Below are 19,823 nucleotides of genomic sequence, written 5' to 3' on the forward strand. Positions count from 1 at the left end.
TCACTGAAGTAACATATTTTTCCCCAGATCCATCCATAAATCATGACTTGTTTTTGTGAGATATCTCAAAGTTTAATACATTTCTTTACTTTCAGATGATCACACACTGAGTCTTAGTCATTCCTAGCTGTATAACAATGGCCAGGATTGTTGGTTAATGGTGCTATTAACAACAGAGTGTAAGGTGTTGTATGATGTTTGCAATCATTTATAAATCAAACATATTTACTTATGGGTCTTGATGTAGTGTAGCATCAATTATACCAGCTTGAGCTAAGTGTAAATAGAAAGATTGAATTAATTTTATGGCTCTTCTTAACTGTAAACTGTGTGTTTTCTGTTGAACAACCACAGCAGAAACTAATACAAAATTGAAAGAAAATACCATGAAACAATTTTGTGATGGTGCCAAAAGATGGTAAGAGAACCAAACATGGCTGAAGAGAGACAGAGGAATGATGAAAATCACAATGAAAATGTGAGAGGCAAATAGAGTGGTTGCAGAAAGAGGAATTCAAGTAAGGAAAGAAAAGCAAATGGAGGGAAGGAAGGAAGGAAGGAAGGAAGGAAGGAAGGAAGGAAGGAAGGAAGGAAGGAAGGAAGGAAGGATGGATGGATGGATGGAATGAAATTAGCTTTCCTAGAGGAAACAGTTCTTCAGGACCCTCCTTGAAAGCATCAGGATTGCAGGTTCCCTTACTCAGTGGCAGTCATATAGTTTAAAGAAGGGAGAAGCTTATTTTCTGGGTACACCTTTTCTGATAGCTGAGAAACATTCATAACTGCAGGACTGTGTGAAAGTAAGAAACACCAGAGGTGTCAAATGTAGTTTGTTGTGGGAATCATGTGCTGCGTAACTCATGCTTCTTCTGTAAGGAACTACTAGGAGTGTCCCATCTTACATTGTGTGAGAAACAAACGTCAGTATAAATCGTCAGTATAAATCATTCTGCATAGGAAACTCTTACCAGCAATGAAGAAGTCGTCGCCTTTGAACCAGAAAAACCTCATCTGGACTCCCCACTTTGCGGCTTTTACGGTCACCAAGAGAATGAGATATGCAACAGACACGATTCCTGCACAGGGTGAGGAGTAACAGAGAAAGGGGCAAGAATGAGGGTTGGGAGGTGAGACTATGCAGATTCAGAGGCAATAGCAGGCACACAGCTATAGAGGGTGGCTGTAGAAAGGACCATGTAGTTCAATGTGCAAGCCCTATGAAGTTGCAACAAAGACTGCTAGAATGATTCAGTCACAGAATCCTTGTATTGATTGAGGATACATCAAATAACATAGGGCATGTGTAGGTAACTAACTCAACTCCTAGTTAGAACACTGGCCACCAATGTTAACCTAACACACAAACTATATGTTGCCTAATAAAAATTCAAGTGTACTATAATAAGAAGAATTACTTGAAAATAGCACCCCCTTGTAGATGAATAAGTTCTACTTTCTCAACATGGAGATTGTCCGGTGGAGGTAAATCCTATGAGGTATCCTCCTTCAGCCAACACTCCTCGAGGGGAGAATTTAAACTTTCTTCTGCAATGCAGGTGATTTTCCAAAAGCTAGAACATCTATTACATGCCAAAGATATACTACAAGGTTGTGTTACTTCCAGGTTGTGTAACACGCTCATACTGTCAGACCAAGTGAAAGCTGTGAATTATAAACACTGGGGTATATGTACAAGCCCGTTTTGCCTGGGGAACATCACATGTTGTGATGTTCCCGTGGCGATAGGGGCCTTGCCTATGTAGAAGGCAGCGTTAAGCCAATTAACGTGAATTAACCCTGCCTTGTACATAAGACACGCTTTCACACTAAGGGCCATATTATCAAGAAAGGGCGATACATTATCGCCGCTTTTATTTGCAGGAAACTGCAGCTAAAGTGGCGATAATGGGCTTGATAATATGCCCTTGTGAATTCTCATGGAAGCCCAGGTTCTGGTGTTAACCTGGGCTTCTATGGGAATTCACAAGGGCATATTATTAAGCCCATTATTGCAACTTTAGTGGCAGTTTCCTGCCGATAAAAGCGGCGATAATGTATCGCCCTTTCTTGATAATATGGCCCTATGTTTAGTGTGAAAGGGGCGTGCAGTGGGTGTTGTGGTGGTGTCCCACCACAACACTCATTGTATTTGACGCTGCCCCCTATGTACAAGGGTGGCGTACATAGGAGGCAGCGCCAAAATTAAGACCAGGAAAATCCTGGTCTTAGGTTGGTGAAACGAGGAGAAATGCATATATCGTTTTGCAGCACACATGGAAAAAGCTAAATTGCATGGTTTGTTTATGTACAGGTGTACCTTCCTACACATAACCAATTCTACCCTGCACACAGACACCCTTGCACCTGCTGCAAGGGTATCTGCATTGGCGCTAAATTGTTAAACTTAACGCCATCGCAGGGGGCAACGCAAGGCTGCACCACATTCTTGTAAATATGGTGCAGCCTTGCATTTCAGAAGTGGCAGAGTGTGTTGTTAAGCCAAGGAGGCTAACGACACGCTCCGTCACTTCATTGTACATCACCACCTTTATTTCACCATTTCCATCTGTCTTCATGTGCTAAGACATCTATCTTTTAACTTTAGGCAAACCACAGTATGTCCATTGGCCTTAATTAATAAATATGTTTAAGGTGAACACTAGTTTTACATGTGGCACGTACTGCTCAATTTCATGTCAACAACTGGATTGGGTGAGTGCAACACTCCCAATCTTTGGTGTTTATGAGGAGCTTGTAATGCCGACCACATGTAATGGGGGTCTAAGTGTAATCATGTGCTACCATGAGCAGCCAACAAAATTGGCGACAGCTCAGACCGCCCTTCTCTCGGTTCCCCTGCCGCTCTGAGTAGTTGGGGGATTGTGGGGGCATATTACCAGGGAATAGCGATATTTATCGCTAAATGCGCTTAGTGCATTTTTTTTATCGCTGCCTATCGCTTGATATGTTAGAGGAGAAAACATGCTTTTAGCAACGTTTTTCTCCATTGTGCTAAAATATCCAGCGATAGCGGCGAAATGCGTGAATATCGCTGAGAATACAGCGATATTCACGCATTAGCGACAAAATGCTCTTAGCCATGTTATCCACCTCCCATTGGATAACATGGCTGAGAACTGGTCTGGGCAGCTGTTAGTATTTGAAGATATTTGCGCTTAGCGCGAATATTTCCATCGCTACGCCTGCCTTGCTAATAGGTGATAGCGACGTTAGCGACTGCTTTCAGTCGCTAACTGGTTGGGTACGCCCACTTTGCATGTCATTAGCGATAAACATCGCTGACATGCAAAGCGGGCCCCAAACCGCTCGCTTTGCCTAAAAGCTGTCGCTAACATCAGTTAGCGACAGCTTGCTAATAGGGCGATAGAATTACCGCCGCTTAGCGGCCGCAAACGGACGCTAAAGCGGCGATAATTGCCTATAGCCCTGCTTGATAATATGCCCCGTGGTTTTCCTATTACTGGAATTGCTGCTGGAAACACTGTTGGGAAAACCCTGATGGGTCTGACACTTGCAGGATAGGCATTGGATGGGCTGCATCAACCCCCATCCTCCACACCATTCCTAAAGTGTCTGTTCTGTAAGTGCCACAAATTCCACCTTGTCAAGAACTGCGGTGGAGGGGTGGAGAAGAAAATAGGTCCATAAACGACTCAATGCTGCTTTTGCTTTTTGAGGTGGGGTCAGGGGTGGGGTACTGTCTTTAGAATTAAAAGGAGGGACGGCAGACCCACCCGTGTGGCTATGGGATGGCAGACTCACTGTCTCTTTATTTTCCCTCGAGCCATCTCCCGTCATGGATGTAGGACTTACTTCAGGGGGAAAAAATGTAACCAGCTAACTTTTAATTTGCCATGTCATGCTGAAATGGAAAGTGCCTCAGCCTAAAATCAAAGCTTATCTGGCACATACAATATTCTGCCACAGGTTCTCTTTAGGGAGTCACCAGAGCCCTAATCTGTATCTTACAATCATATCTTTAGACGTCAGTGATGGAAGTCATAGATGTACTCAGGCCCCATGTCGTATCCCCTTCCGGTCACACCAGAGGACATCACAGAGGAAGAAAGATGCCTATGACAGATGTAGCTTCGACCTTGCTGCTGGACCATTGGCTGTGCATACCTTCCCATCAAGAAGGCACCAGATGCCACTCATATACTACAACTGTGAGTAATGTACCAGACTCAACATCCAGTTAGGACGTGATGCTCATGTCTTTTCACTGCATGCTCAAACTGCTTCCCTTGGTTGTGCCATGAATCTGCAAACCCGGATGCAAATGGAGTCTAGATGCTGATGTACACATAGATGAATCTAGTCTAAAGTTCACACCACACTAAAAATGTACAGACACTGACAACCACTCCTAACTTTACACATCCTTTCTAAAGGTGAAAGCAGCTATCTACTGAAGCCATGTTTAATAATGTCCTGCCACCACCCAGCAACATGTAAAGTACAACAGTACATTCATCCACACAATGATGCATTCTCAAGCGTCTGCATCAAGGGACCTGCAGGATGTATATACTCTAGTAGTAGGCAAGGAACGTCCTGCTGGTCTTCCTCCTAACACAGCTATGAAAAGATGACTCACACTCCTGATTTACCATGGACAACCTCTGCCAGGCCACAGGTAACTACTCAGGTTAGGGCTGGTCAGGCTACCTTTTCAATGCCTACCTCCCTGAATTGCCAGTGACTTAACATGAATTGGACTTGACCGTTGGAAAAATAACGAACACACAAATAGGTCAGGAGTGCATTTACATATGGAATAGTTGGAGTGACCTTCAGTCTTACATGTATAGGCATACGGTTTCAAGTCATGAGCAGTACTTGTGAAGAGATCTAGCCCAGTATATTTTAGGTTATGTTGGACAGATGGCAAGTTCATTCTGTGTGGACAGCATTAGAAGAGATGATGTAGGTTATAGCTAGGATCTTATGATCTGCCTTGATGGGTAGCTAGTATAGACATTTCTAGACTGATATTATGTCATTACATTGTTACAGACCAGAGAATAGTCAGGCAGCGTTTTTTGGGTGCCCTGTGTACATGATGTTGTATTAGTCAAGTCTGGAGTGCACCAAGGTAATTAACTGTGAGATTTTGTGGGAAAACCTGAAGGAGGATCGCCACCTGCAAATTTTGTAGTTGTAAGAACATATTTTGGTGGTTGTATTGATATGGGCACTGAAGGAGAGGTCTCTGTTAAACTGTAACCCAATCATGCATGTCTTGTATCTTATAAATTGGTACTTGAGATGGCCCTCTGGATTTTGCAGAGATAAGTAGGGTTCATCACAGGTCCACTAGGTACTAAAGGAAACACGTGGGGACCACAAACACATCTGCTCAAAACGTAGGTAGGTGTTGTTGCATAGTAAGTAGATTTGTTACAATAGTGCAGGTATCTCCAGTAATATTCCTTTTAGGCACTAAGGGCCATATTTATGAGTTCTGGCGCATCTCTGCAAATTAGCAGGGATGCGCCAGAACAAATGCGTCCCGCAAAACTACCCTTGCGTCACGGAGAATGTGCTGCATTTACAATGCGGCGCGCCTTGGCGCAAGGGTAGTCAGATGCGTGACGCATCTCGTGACGTAAGGGCGGCGTATCGCTGGAGTCGCGTCGCAAGCGCAACGCGACTCCAGCAATGCTCGGGTGTGCCCTATACTTAACGTGCTGCGTCAGTCCTTACGACTGCTTCAAGCAGGCATAAGGAATTGACATAGCAGCGTCGCACAAGTGCCTGCGTGAAATCTTGTAGATTTCACACAGGCACTTTTGCGAGGCGCACCTGCCTCGGAACGCCCACCCTGCGCCGTAACGCCCACATGTGGTGCAGGGCTTTACAACGTGACGCATCTGCCTAGATGCGTCACGTTGTAAATGGGTCGCAGGGATGCGCCACGTTTACGCCGCCGTTGCGTGACACAACGGCGGCGTAAACGTGGCGCAAGTGCCTTGTAAATCTGCCTCTAATTCTGGAGTCAGTAGATGCCTCACATCCACCTATGGATCAGGGGGGCATATTACCAAGGGTGGCGATAGGCAATTATTGCCAGTTTAGCGGCCGTTTTCGGCCGCTAAGCGGCGATAATTCTATCGCTCAATTAGCAAGCTGTCGCTAACTGATGTTAGCGACAGCTTTTAGGCGATAGCAAGCGGTTTGGGGCCCGCTTTGCATGTCAGCGATATTTATCGCTAATGACATGCAAAGTGGGCGTACCCAACCTGTTAGCGACTGAAAGCAGTCGCTAAGTCGCTATCGCCTATTAGCAAGGCATGCATAGCGATGGAAATATTCTTGCTATCGCCAAAAACTAACGTCTGCTCAGACCAGTTCTTAGCCATGTTATCCAATGGGAGGTGGATAACATGGCTAAGCGCATTTCATCGCTAATGCGTGAATATCGCTGCATTCTCAGCGATATTCACGCATTTCGCCGCTATCGCTGGATATTTTAGCACAATGGAGAAAAACGTTGCTAATAGCATGTTTTCTCTGCTAACATATCCAGCGATAGGCAGCGATAAAAAAATCGTCGCTAAGCCTATTTAGCGATAAATATCGCTACTTGTTGGTAATATGCCCCAGGATTTCTACAAGCTTCTACTGCTCTGGCATGGGATTCCCATGGAAATTGGGGAAGAATGGCCTGTCAAATTTATAAATGAACACCAAACATGCAGTCATTTATAATACATTGGCAGGAACACTCGTCATGGCAGTTCCTTTCAATGCGTATTGCTGTTTGTTGCAGGACTGTGTCATCCTGATGGCCGGGGGAGCATTATTTGTTTTTTACTATTCGTCTGGCTGATACGAACAGTAAAACAAAAAGGCTACATGTTCGCCCATCCTGATTGGGTGGACAGATACATGTAGCCATTTCTCCAACGGCCCTTTGGCCAGAGTAGTCAACGCAGTAGCCAAACCAAAGGTTCAGAGACAGATAAATCGGGAAGGCAGACAGCCATGATGGCGATATGTACTGTCAACATTTAAAGCGAGCCTTAAGTCTGTTTTTTGGAAGTCAACAATCTCCAGTGGCATAAAGCTGCAAGTTGTAGATGAGGGCTCCACGAGGAGGGATACCCCTTCCATTAGGAGCCTCTGAATAGGATTTAAGGCTTCAGAGAGGAATGCAGCATTCAGGCAATGCACCTTGGTCAGATCTTTGACCAGGTAGGTCCAAGTCTACTTTCTTTTGGGCTGACAATATTTCCCAGCCTTGGATTCTGGCTGTTTTGGTATCTTTGGCACCACTTCCAAGGTCCAAGACTGGGTGCGCAGCATTTGTAGGGTAGAACTAACTTCAGCAAGGGTCCAGGTGCACCGTTCAAGTTACTGGAGCTTTTTGTATCCCTTTAGCTCACAAGAGGAGGTCAGCCAACTAGCTCTTCGAGTTGCTCTTGTAGTCCTGGGTTCAAGGAACAAAGTAGTCCTCCAGCAGCAGGGAGTCCTCTGAGGGTTCAAGGCTGGCTTCCAGCAGGAGGGCAGTCTTCTGAAGTACAAATCAGGTCGCAAGCTGTAGGGCAGTTCACTGAAGTGCAGGGCAGGCTTTCTGAGTGTCCGCCGCAGGCTCAGGAGTGAACTTAAGAGTGGGTCTGATTGTCCTCTTTTTATTACTGATGCTAAATTTGAAGTGGAATCTTTCTCACACAGATGGTTCTGGAATTTCCTCACTGCCCAACTCCAAGGAGTCTGGGGTGGCAAAAAAAAAGCTAGTGTGAAGTACTTTGCGTGCTGTGGCAGCTTCTTTGAAATATATGTGGGGTAGGGAACAGCTCTGCCCCACATAGTGTGGCCGGTTGACCTATCCTTCCAACATCTAGTCTCCCTAAGTCTACTGTTTGGGGGAATACACAAAGGCCAATTGTTACCGTAAACACAGTTGTATGACATAGAACTTTGGGGCACATTATCAAGCCTGGGCGATAAAATTATCGCCGCTTTATTGGCCGAAAACGGGCAATAAAGCGGCGATGATGGGCTTGATAATATGGTCTATGGAATTCCAATCGAAGCCCATGTTAGATGTGAAGACATCTAACACGGGCTTCGATTGGAATTCCATAGAGCCTATTATCAAGCTCATTATCGCCGTTTTATCGGCCGTTTTCGGCCGATAAAGCGGCGATAATTTTATCGCCCAGGCTTGATAATATGCCCCTAAGAGTGGGCATAGTTGCGGAACTGTTCAAAAACTTCAACTCAATGATAAAAACAGAATCCTCACATAGCTTTGATAATACAACAATTAACATTATTACATACTAAAACACATAGAATCACGTCCCAAAAGTGAAAATGAAATACAGCAAGCAGTGTGAGAGGGGATGATTTAGATGTCCTCAATAACCTAGGGAGAGTACCAAGCAGATGCCTTTGAACACAAAGAACACATCCTGCTGAACGACTGGTGGTGGTCCCGTCCTCCTGGGACCACCCCAAGCACAGTTATGGGCAAAAAAAATACAATCCCAACCAAAGGCCCTGCAAAGCATTATGGGACAATATTCTAGAGTGCAGTGAATATTATAGAATCCAATATCAAACAAAACATTCCTCAAGTAGCAGGTTCTATGGCTCAGCTGAGAGCTAACGCTATTATATTCACTAAACTCTAGAATCTTGTCCCATAATGCTTTGCTGGGCCTTTGGTTGGCATTGTATTGTTTTGTCCCTAACTTAGCTTGGGGTAATCCTAGAAAAATCTCACAAAAATGAAAAGAAACCACGCAGTATTTTTGATTAAATAATACCCACTTTACATGCTAAAACACGTATAGTCATCTCAATAAAACGTCAACAGTGAGAGACGTGATGATTTTGGGGTCCTTCCTAACCTAGGGAGAGGACCAAGCAGATGCCTTGAACACAAAGAGCACATCATGCTGAAATGATTCGGTGGTGGTTCCATCCTCCTAGGACCACACCAAGCACAGGTATGGGCAAAAATCCAATCCCAACCAAAGGCCCTGCAAAGCATTATGGGACGATTTCTAGAGTGCAGTGAATATTATAATATCCAATATCTTGTCACTCCTCAAGCGGCTCAGCTGAGAGCTAATACTATAATATTCACTAAGCTCTAGAATTTTGCCCCATAATGCTTTGCTAGGCCTTTGGTTGGCATTGTATTTTTGCCAATAACTTTGCTTGGGGTGATCCTAGAAGGATGGGACCACCACCGAATAATTCTGCATGATATGCTCTTTGTGTTCAATGCATCTGCTTGCCCTCCCCCTAGGTAAGGGGTGACCCCATAATCATCACCTCTCTCATTGACTGCTGTTTTTCAAAGTTCACTTTTGTTAGTTGGTTATGTGCTTTTTATTTATTTATTTATAAAATGTTTTTCTTTAAGTTTGTAAAGTTGATTTACCAAAGGGCTGTAGCAGAGTAAGCATTTTTGCATGAACTCTGTGTATTTAATGAATTGCTTATAACCAAATTTTCGCAACTTCCACTAATGTAGTGGAGTTCATTGCCTAGGGATATCCAGTACACCTGCTGAAGGTGCCAAATGTTTAAAAAAAGAACATGCCTACTTATTCTTATGAAATAGAAGGTTCCCAAAATAATGAAACTGTATCTACTTTGCTTCAAAAAATATTTGGTTTTTATTCCTGGTTGGGTATATGAGGTGGAGTGTTGCGGCAAATTCTGGGAGAGCTCTGATTGGTTGCATTGGGTGTGGTTGTCAGTCTCTGCTGAGCCATGGGGTGTTGTGAATTCACAGAAGGGCTTGAAACTCTGGGGGAGCCTTTTTCTGGTATTTATCCATGGTTGAAAAATATTCCCATATGTTTAATGTGAGAACTAGTGAGCATATATCTATTTGTTATTTATTTATTTGTCCGTTTTATGTAGTGCAGACAAGACTAGCAACCTGATTTGGTGAGAGAGTACTCTGTCGCAAAGGTGCCAGAGTATCTCCTCATCAAAGTGAAGTTCTGTCTGCCTCATTTAGAGTTGGGCGGAACATCTGTATGCCAGAGACAGAGACTATTCTGTCTGTGTCCCTTGATGTACACTTGTAAGGGTCTAACAGGGTAGGACCGTCATAGGTTTGTTCATTTGACGGCACACCTGATTTAGAGTGGGTAGTAAAATGGCTAGTTTTCACTGTCTGCCACCGGTATATATGTCCATGACTGGTATGTAAAACCTGGCGGTAAGGAGCAGTCAAACCTTTTTAATGATGAACCCCTCACCATGGAATGCAACTCCCATGGTGGGAGGGAGCATTTTTTTCATTTATTGGGATTTTGCATTTGAAATAAAAAAAGGTTATACGTTTGACAGAGGCTACTATCATGTTGACAGGGCCTTCAGTCATCATTTTAATACATTGACAGGAACCGCTGTTGTGGTGGCTCGTGTCAGTACCGGAGATGTCTGATGGATAAATGACATCTCTAGATTCGGAGGACGGGTATGCCATCAGGGCAATGGTGTATATTACTCTGCCCCCTGATGAAGCATACACAATCCTCCGAACTCTAAATTAGCCCCTAAGTATGCTTTGCATAAGAGTGTATCAGGATTAACAAATATTCAACATTGTGAGTATACTGTGTATAGTATCTCTCAATTAAGAAAGCTGTGCAAGAAATTACAGCAGACGCTATGCTTATTGGGAGAGTTCGTTTCCAGGAAATCTTCTATCACTTTTTGTTGATTTTTTTTTTTTTTAGAAAAGTAGAGGTTTAAGTTCTTTATTGAATGATCCAAGGATAGAATAATCCTGATGTTTTGGGGACTGCTCAATTGAATGAGTCTTCAATACTCCCTCAGGCTGAAACATAATACCACCTTTATGCTGATGACACTCAACTCTACTTCAAAATCACCTCCCTAGAGGATATAAATAATATCAACCAACCTCTGACAAATATTCAAACCTGGGGGCATATTATCAAGGGGCTTTATCTCCGCTTTTTTGGCTTTAAAAGCCAAGAAAGCGGAGATAAAATTATCTCCCTATTACCAAGCTGTCGCTAACACCAGTTAGCGACAGCTAATAGGAGATAGTGACCATCTTGGGCCCCGCTTTGCATGTCAGTGATATTTATCACTAATGACATGCAAAGTGGGCGTGCCAAGATGTTAGCGACTGAAAACAGTCGCTAACATCGCTATCTCCTATTACCAACTTTTGGAGATATTCGCGCTAAGCGCGAATATCTCCAAAAGCTAACACTTGCCCAGGAGCAGTTCTTAGCCATGTTATCCAATGGGAGGTGGATAACATGGCTAAGAGCATTTGCTCGATAATGCATGAATATCGCTGACTTTTCAGCGATATTCGTGCATTGCGGCCGTTTTTTATCGCATTTGCGATAAACCTTGCTAATAGCAAGGTTTATCTGCGATAAAAATCGCCGATTTGCGGCGATAATTTTTGTCTCTAAATAAGTTAGAGACAAAAATTATCTCTATTGGTTGGTAATATGCCCCCTGGTTCTCAACCAACCACCTAAAACTAAACACAATGAAACCTACCTTCCTTCTCATCTCTCCCTCACACAGCACACTCCCAATGCACAACTGGCTACACCTCCTGAATGCACCGACTGCCTTCTGAAGGCCATCAACTGGTCAAAATCTCTCTGGGCCCGATTCACAGAATGAATTTAAGACTCAATCCTAAACTTACTACTATTTTGGTATTCACAGAATACACTTACTACTTTTGGCATTCACAGAATGAACTTACTACTTTTGGTATTCACAGTAATTACGATTTTGTCTTAAGTTTGTCTTAAGACAAACTTAAGACAGACTTAAGACAGACTTAAGACAAAATCCTAACTTAAGACAAAATCCTAACTTAAGACAAAATCCTAACTTAAGTCTGCCTTAAATTTGTCTTAAGTCTGTCTTACGTTTGTCTTAAAACAAACTTAAGACAAAATCCTAACTTCTGTGAATACCAAAAGTAGTACGTTCATTCTGTGAATACCAAAAGTAGTTAGTGCATTCTGTGAATGCCAAAAGTAGTAAGTGCATTCTGTGAATACCAAAATAGTAGGAAGTTTAGGATTGAGTCTTAAGTTCATTCTGTGAATCGGCCCTTTAGTATCTACCTCGATCAACACCTAAACATGATCACCTACATCAACTCTACCACAAAAGCTGCTCTACACCAACTCTGAATTCTCAGGAATATCAAGCCATTCATTACCCAACTTCCAAAATGTGGTACAAGCCGTTTTAAACTCTAGAGTAGATTATGATAATGCGCCACTGAGGTCTACACTCAACGATGCCCAATACCTAGCAACTAGAACAACCTGCTAAGACCGCATCGCTTAACCACTGATCACCCTTAAATTGTTACTTATTGTAACATGTTGCATGCTAAAGATAACCTGTATCACACATTAATCACTACACTATTGAATCCCAAAATACCTGGTACAGAAACTCACCTTGCTCAGTTGAATCCATGTACTGAGAAGCTTCAACTCTCTACTCCTTGAACCTCCTAGATTAAAAAAAGAAACTACATACTCTCTGTCCTTTACTGGTACTGCATATAGTATATGAAACTCCCTACCTCCAAAAATCTGCGCAACCCCTCCTCTCTGACTTTTAAGAAGAATGTGAAAACTCTTACTTTTTGAAAAACAGCTAGTGCAGTGATTGACTAAATGAGAGCGTTACTTTTCTGCCTACTCTGCAAACATAATGTATATATTGTACTTAATGTATATATTGGGGCAGATTTATGAAGGCCTTGCGCCCCCGGTGCGTCATTTTTAACATGGGAAAAAGTGACGCACCGGCAGCGCAAGGCCTTCATAAATCTGCCCCATATTGTACTTAGAACTCACGGTTTTATGGTATTTATTATTTTAGCACTTCGTATGTATTTATCCATATTTATTTTTTGCCAACTTTATCTGTATTTATCCATATTTATTTTGGTAGTTGCGTCACTTTGTAAACCCCTGCGCCACATTATACCTGCGTCAAGTATAATGTATGCAGGGGGGGCGTTCCCCCGCAAAAAGCCCCGTAGAAGTGACGCAGTAAAATCTATGAGATTTCACTGCATCACATCTAGGACGCCGCTGCGTCAAAATCTTGCGCCTGCCTCACAGCAGGCGTAAGATTGACGCAGGCCCTTTCACATGGGGCTTGCCCCATGTGAAAGGACGCATTGCTGGAGTTGCGTCACTTTTGTGACACACTCCAGCAATGTGTCACTTTTGCGCTTACAGATACGTCAGAAATACTGACGTATCTGTAACTCCTTGCAACATGATGCGTCATACATTAAATATGACGCATCAGGTATGTCGCAAGGAGAGCGCAGTGAAAAGTGACGCATCGCTGTTTTCACGCAGCGATGCGTCACTTTTCATAATTGAGGCCCATGGCGTTTTAGGTACAAGTTTTCAAGTTTCATAGTGAGCCCCACATATCACCATTTTTTCCGAGTGTCTAAGGGCATATTATTAAGGGGGTTTATCTCCGCATTTTTGGCTTTAAAAGCCAAGAGAGCAGAGATAAAATGATCTCCCTATTACCTAGCTGTCGCTAACACCAGTTAGCGACAGCTAGTAGGAGATAGCGACCATCTTGGGCCCCACTTTGCATGTCAGAGAAATTTATCACTAATGACATGCAAAGTGGGCGTGCCAAGGTGTTAGCGGCTGGAAACAGTCGCTAACATCGCTATCTCCTATTACCAACTTTTGGAGATATTCGCGCTAAGCGCGAATATCTCCAAAAGCTAACACCTGCCCTGAGCAGTTCTTAGCCATGTTATCCAATGGGAGGTGGATAACATGGCTAAGAGCATTAGCTCGGTAATGCCTGAATATCGCTGACTTTTCAGCGATATTCATGCATTGCGGACGATTTTTATCGCATTTACGATAAACCTTGGTAATACCAAGGTTTATCTGCGATAGAAATCGCCGCAGGTCGGCGATACATTTTTGTCTCTAACCAAGCAATAGCGATAATTATCGCTATTGCTTGTTCAGGCAAGCGCTAGTGCAGGCGAGGCATTATTTATCGCGCTGCTGCTGCGCTTGGTTTGTTGGAAACACCTAAATCAAATGGTGATTGAAACTTAATTGTTTTAGCTGCTTATGCTCGGCGCTTAAAAACGCGAGTCTGTGCATTTTAACTTGTGTAATTTTTATAGTAACTTTTCACTATTTGGAATTGCGGTGTGCAGCGGGCTTCTTAGGACATACCTGCATTTAAACAGCTGATATTCCCACCGCTGTTTGGCGGCTCGTTAGCTGGTCTGGGGGTAGGCGCCATCTTGGGAGGGGAAGTGCCAAAAAGGGACGCCATCTTTGTTGCCGCTCTAGTTGTCGCGGCAGACATAGCACGATTGGGTGCTACTTAAGCCGGCTAGAGCAGGTGCCCGTTCTGTTCAGGCAAGCGCTAGTGCAGGCGAGGCATTATTTATCGCGCTGCTGCTGCGCTTGGTTTGTTGGAAACACCTAAATCAAATGGTGATTGAAACTTAATTGTTTTAGCTGCTTATGCTCGGCGCTTAAAAACGCGAGTCTGTGCATTTTAACTTGTGTAATTTTTATAGTAACTTTTCACTATTTGGAATTGCGGTGTGCAGCGGGCTTCTTAGGACATACCTGCATTTAAACAGCTGATATTCCCACCGCTGTTTGGCGGCTCGTTAGCTGGTCTGGGGGTAGGCGCCATCTTGGGAGGGGAAGTGCCAAAAAGGGACGCCATCTTTGTTGCCGCTCTAGTTTTCGCGGCAGACATAGCACGATTGGGTGCTACTTCAACGCCCCCATGACAACGCGCAGCGGTGACGCTCAGCGGGCGCACCTGAGACGCGCCGGAGGCTCGCCAGAGGCGAGCCCATCTTTGCCCATCAGTGACCATCCGGGACCCGGGGCCAGAACCCCTGGTCCGTTTCTGCGCTATTCTAGAGGCGAATTATTGGAGCTTAACTTGGGTAAGTCTCAACTTGATCAGGAGTGCTTACATTTGTTGGCCCGGGAGCACCTGCTGACTTTACCTAAGAGCATTAGAGCGAGGCAGGGCGGCCCCAATGTCCGCACTTTAAACTTTGGTCTGCTAAATACACGCTCTCTGCAGTGCCATAAGCTGGAGGTCTTTTCATTATTGGAAGACGGAGAGCTAGATGCTCTCGCACTTACCGAAACATGGCTGGAGGACTGTTCGGCGCCTGATTTAGTGGCGGCATTGCCAGATAACTTTTTGGCACTCCATGTCAATAGGGAGGGAGCCAAGAAAGGAGGGGGAGTAGCCCTCCTCTACCAGGCCCGTCTCAGCGCCGAAAGGTTTCTATCCGAAACCATGGGGGGTGCAGAGATTATGGGGGTAAAACTCAGGCAGGGGGCGGCCTGTCTGGTGTTCCTGGTGGTATATCGTCCGCCTTGGGCTTCGCCTGATTTCCCGGTTCTTTTTACAAGACTAGTTCAGGACCTGCGCTCACGATACGATAAAATGATTGTTGTCGGAGACTTCAATTATCATTGGGAAAAATCCCCTAAAGAGGGGCAAGCACTTCAAATTGAGGAAGCAATTCTTTCCTTGGACTTCACTCAACAGGTGAAGGGTCCGACACACGAGAAGGGACATGTGCTCGATCTAGTCTGGACTACGATGCCAGTCCAGGGCGCGGTAGAGATCTTGCCATGCGCTTGGTCAGACCATTTTCTAATAAAGGGCAAAATACTTTCGAATAGCCACCTGCCTAAGTTGGGGGAAGGTTGGAAAATGGCGCGGAAGTGGAGAAACCTTGATGGGGATAAAATGGTGTCTCTTCTAGAACAGTCTCCCCCAGTAAAGGAGAAGAACGACAGTATTGATGCCCTTTGTGGTCATTTATACCTCAAATTGGGGAGAGCCATTGATTTGGTGGCACCCCTTCGTAGGGTGAAGAAGGTGGAGAGAGGAGCTGGGGCTCCTTGGTACAATGACTCCCTACGTGACATGAAACGTGAGGTGAGGAGGAAAGAACGGGCATGGCGGAAAGAATATGACGCCACTGCTAAGGAAGAGTATAGGTCATCATTAGCGTCTTATAAATTAGCCATCCAAACTAGGAAGGCTGCTTTCTTCGAGGAAAGAATAGTTGCAGCCAGGAATCCACAGAAGGAAATCTTTCGGGTTCTGGCGGAGCTCAGGATTAACAAAGAGCAAAGCACTGAGTTCGTGCAGGAGGATTGCCAGAGGTTCCAGGACTTTTTCGTGAATAAGATCTCCGATATTCTGGGTGAAATTGCTGCAACTACACCCCTCGAATGTTCCTGCCCACCCGACCATACTGCCCCACTGGACATCATCCCGCTAGTTGGATTCCCCCCAATTTCGAAACAGGAATTATCCACAATCACTGGCCGAGTTAAATCCGGCTCCCTGATGGATCCATGCCCCCCTGAAGTGTTTAAGCTGGCATTACCAGGTATCGAGGATGAAGTTCTGCAATTGCTAAACACTTCCCTCTATACAGGACAGGTCCCTCTAGCTTTTAAAGAGGCTCGCCTGATTCCGTTATTAAAAAAACCTGGGTCGGACACAAAATGTTTAAAGAACTTCCGTCCCATCTCACAGCTGCCTTTCTTGGCTAAGGTGGCTGAGCAGCATGTGTTGGCTGTGCTCTCTAAACATCTAGAGTGCAACAACCTGCTGGAGGCTAATCAGGCAGGGTTCCGTGCTAATCATAGCACGGAACTAGTTATGCTATCAATCCTGGACGAACTGAGGAGTCGGGCTGATAAAAAAACACCGAGTGCCCTGGTACTATTAGATCTCTCCGCGGCCTTTGATACCGTGTGTCATGAACAACTTCTGTCGCGGCTGAGATCTTTTGGTATCGGGGGCTCCGCTCTTGCATGGCTTACATCGTTCCTGCAGGGCAGGACACAAAGAGTACAGTTGGGGGACCTGCTTTCCACCTCCGCACCCATCACCTGCGGGGTCCCACAGGGCTCTGCCCTGTCGCCCCTACTCTTTAATGCCTACTTACAGCCACTAATTGCACTCCTGAACAGGATGGATTGCTTAGTATATAACTACGCCGATGACACCCAGATAATCATTCGGCTGGATGATGGTCCAGGAGCGTCTACCAGGCTGCAGGACATACTTAAAGCCACGGTTAATTGGATGTCTAAAAACTCCTTAAAAATTAACCCGGATAAGACGGAAGTGTTGCCCATTTCCATCACGGGCAACCCCTGGAACGAGAAATTCTGGCCTGTGGAGCTGGGTGTACCACCGAAACCGGCGGCCGCAGTGAAAAGTTTGGGCTTGTACGTGGATGAGAAGCTCTCCATGGGAAAACAAGTCTCGACGGTTGTGGGTACCTGCATTGGCCTGATGCGACAATTGAGAAAAATTTCAGCTTTACTCTCATTTTCCACCTTGAGACGCGTGGTCTCAGCCATAATTTTGGCTAGGCTGGACTACGGAAACTCCTTGTACATAGGGCTACCCCAGCGGCTGCTGGATAAGTTACAGGGGGTAATGAATGACGCTGCCAGGCTGATCTACAAAAAACCCAGGACGGCACATTCGTCCCCACTGATGCAGGAGCTACACTGGCTCCCGATTCGGCAGAGGGTTGCATTCAAAGGATTGTGCATTGTACATAAGGCGCTATATGGCAATGCACCTAAATATGTGAAATCTCGCCTATCTCCCTACACGCCGAGCAGAACTTTGCGCTCGTCGGATGCTACCTTCCTTTCTCAATCTCGTTTTAAGTTGGCCACGATGGGGGGGCGTGCCTTTTCTAATACACTCCCTGCTTTGTGGAATAAATTGGCCCCGGAACTAAGGAAGGAATGCAATCTGTTAGCCTTCAGGAAAAAATTAAAAACGGTTCTGTTCAAACAAGCATGGAGCAGCTCTTAGATGCATTGTTAAGATCATGTACCTGCCAAACCGTACTACGCAATCTGGACAATCAGCGCTTAGAGACCCCTGTGGTTATAACGCGCTATACAAATTAAATAAATAAATAAATAAATAAATAAATGCCCCTAAATTTTTTAATTAGAGCTGCGATAGAGCATATTATTTGCTAGATTCTCAATGTAGTAGCCGAGTTCAGTCACATCAGCATCTTAATTTGAACTTTCAGTTTAAAGGGGTCGTACCTGTGGCCAGGATGTTTCCTGTAAGTTACTTCTACCACTGGAAGTGATAATGATTTGGGGCGATGTACGACCAAGTAAATTGCGCCTCGCAAATTGCGACTCTTTTGCAAGGCGCAATTTACTATGAACAACAGTGTTTTTCTCACTGTTAGCGATTCCCAATGGGGTCGCAAATAGAGAGGTTTATGAATATTAATGAGCCTCTCGCAATTTGCAACCCCATTGGGAATGGCAGGCCATTCCAGGTATGGTGGCCTGCTGGGCTCAGCAGACCACCATGTCTAGGACTGCTTTTAAATAAAGCAGTTTTTTTTAAAAATGCAAAGAAAACGGGTTACATTTAAAAAAGATAAAAAACTAAGGGGCATATTACCAAGCAATAGTGATAATTATCGCTATTGCTTGGTTGGAGACAAAAATTTACCGCAAAGCTGCAGCGATTTTTATCGCAAATAAACCTTGGTATTACCAAGGTTTATCGCAAATGCGATAAAAATCGCCGCAATGCATGAATATCGCTGAAAAGTCAGCGATATTCATGCATTATCGAGCTAATGCTCTTAGCCATGTTATCCACCTCCCATTGGATAACATGGCTAAGAACTGCTCAGGGCAGGTGTTAGCTTTTGGAGATATTCACGCTTAGCGCGAATATCTCCATAAGTTGGTAATAGGAGATAGCGATGTTAGCGACTGTTTCCAGTCGCTAACATCTTGGCACGCCCACTTTGCATGTCATTAGTGATAAATATCACTGACATGCAAAGTGGGGCCCAAGATGGTCGCTATCTCCTACTAGCTGTCGCTAACTGGTGTTAGCGACAGTTAGGTAATAGGGAGATAATTTTATCTCCGCTTTCTTGGCTTTTAAAGCCAGAAAAGCGGAGATAAACCCCCTTGATAATATGCCCCTAAATCTTTTCGTTTCCTTTTTTAAGGGCAGGCAGTGGTCCATAGGACAACTGCCTGCTGTTAACCTCTTCCATGCTCATGACGAGCTGAGCTCGTCATGAGCCACGGCGCTCCGGTGCTCATGATGAGCTCAGCTCGTCATGAGCCGTGGAACGCTCGCATGCGGGGATAATTCCCCTGCTGTGCTGAGCGTTCCACGGCAGGTAATGCACCCGTGACGAGCTAAGCTCGTCATGAGCACAGGAGCGCCGTGCCTCATGACGAGCTCAGCTCGTCATGAGCATGCGGGCGCCGTGCGCGCCCCCCTCCCCCCCAGCACAGCGGGAAAATAAGCCCCGCAGCGAAGGGGTTAAAAAATATTTTCCCCTGCATTTATTTATTTATTTATTTATTTATTTAGGAATTTGTAAAGCGCTGACTGTCACCATTGCAGGCATCCTGGCGCTAGCATAAAAAAACAGAGGAGAGCGGGGAATTGCAGTGTATTAACCAGGATAAAGCCAAGTTTTCAACTTTTTTCTAAACTGCAGAAGTTCATCAATGTGCCTCATCTCAGTGGGGAGAGTGTTCCATAATCTAGCGGCCGCCACCTCGAAAAGACCTACCTCCGGCTCTGACCTTCCTAAATCTGGGCACAACTACCAGTTTAGCGTCAGAAGAACTGAGATGTCTGGTGGGGACATACCATAAGAATTTAGATTGTAGAGGGACTGGGCCGCAACCATGTAGGGCCCTAAAAAC

General features: G+C 44.8%; 1 protein-coding gene across 1 annotated transcript in view; it reads right to left on the reverse strand.

Annotated features, from left to right (window-relative positions):
• Positions 1–19,823, reverse strand: part of LOC144803510 (neutral amino acid transporter 9-like) — a 278,514-nt gene that overhangs the window by 159,434 nt on the left and 99,257 nt on the right. The window contains exon 4 of the mRNA XM_078671868.1: positions 969–1,076. Coding sequence (XP_078527994.1) covers positions 969–1,076 — 108 coding nt within the window. The remainder of the gene's footprint in view (positions 1–968; positions 1,077–19,823) is intronic.

The sequence above is a fragment of the Lissotriton helveticus genome, chromosome 1_2 (genome assembly GCF_964261635.1).
Source record: "Lissotriton helveticus chromosome 1_2, aLisHel1.1, whole genome shotgun sequence".
In the NCBI taxonomy this organism is placed as follows: domain Eukaryota; kingdom Metazoa; phylum Chordata; class Amphibia; order Caudata; family Salamandridae; genus Lissotriton; species Lissotriton helveticus.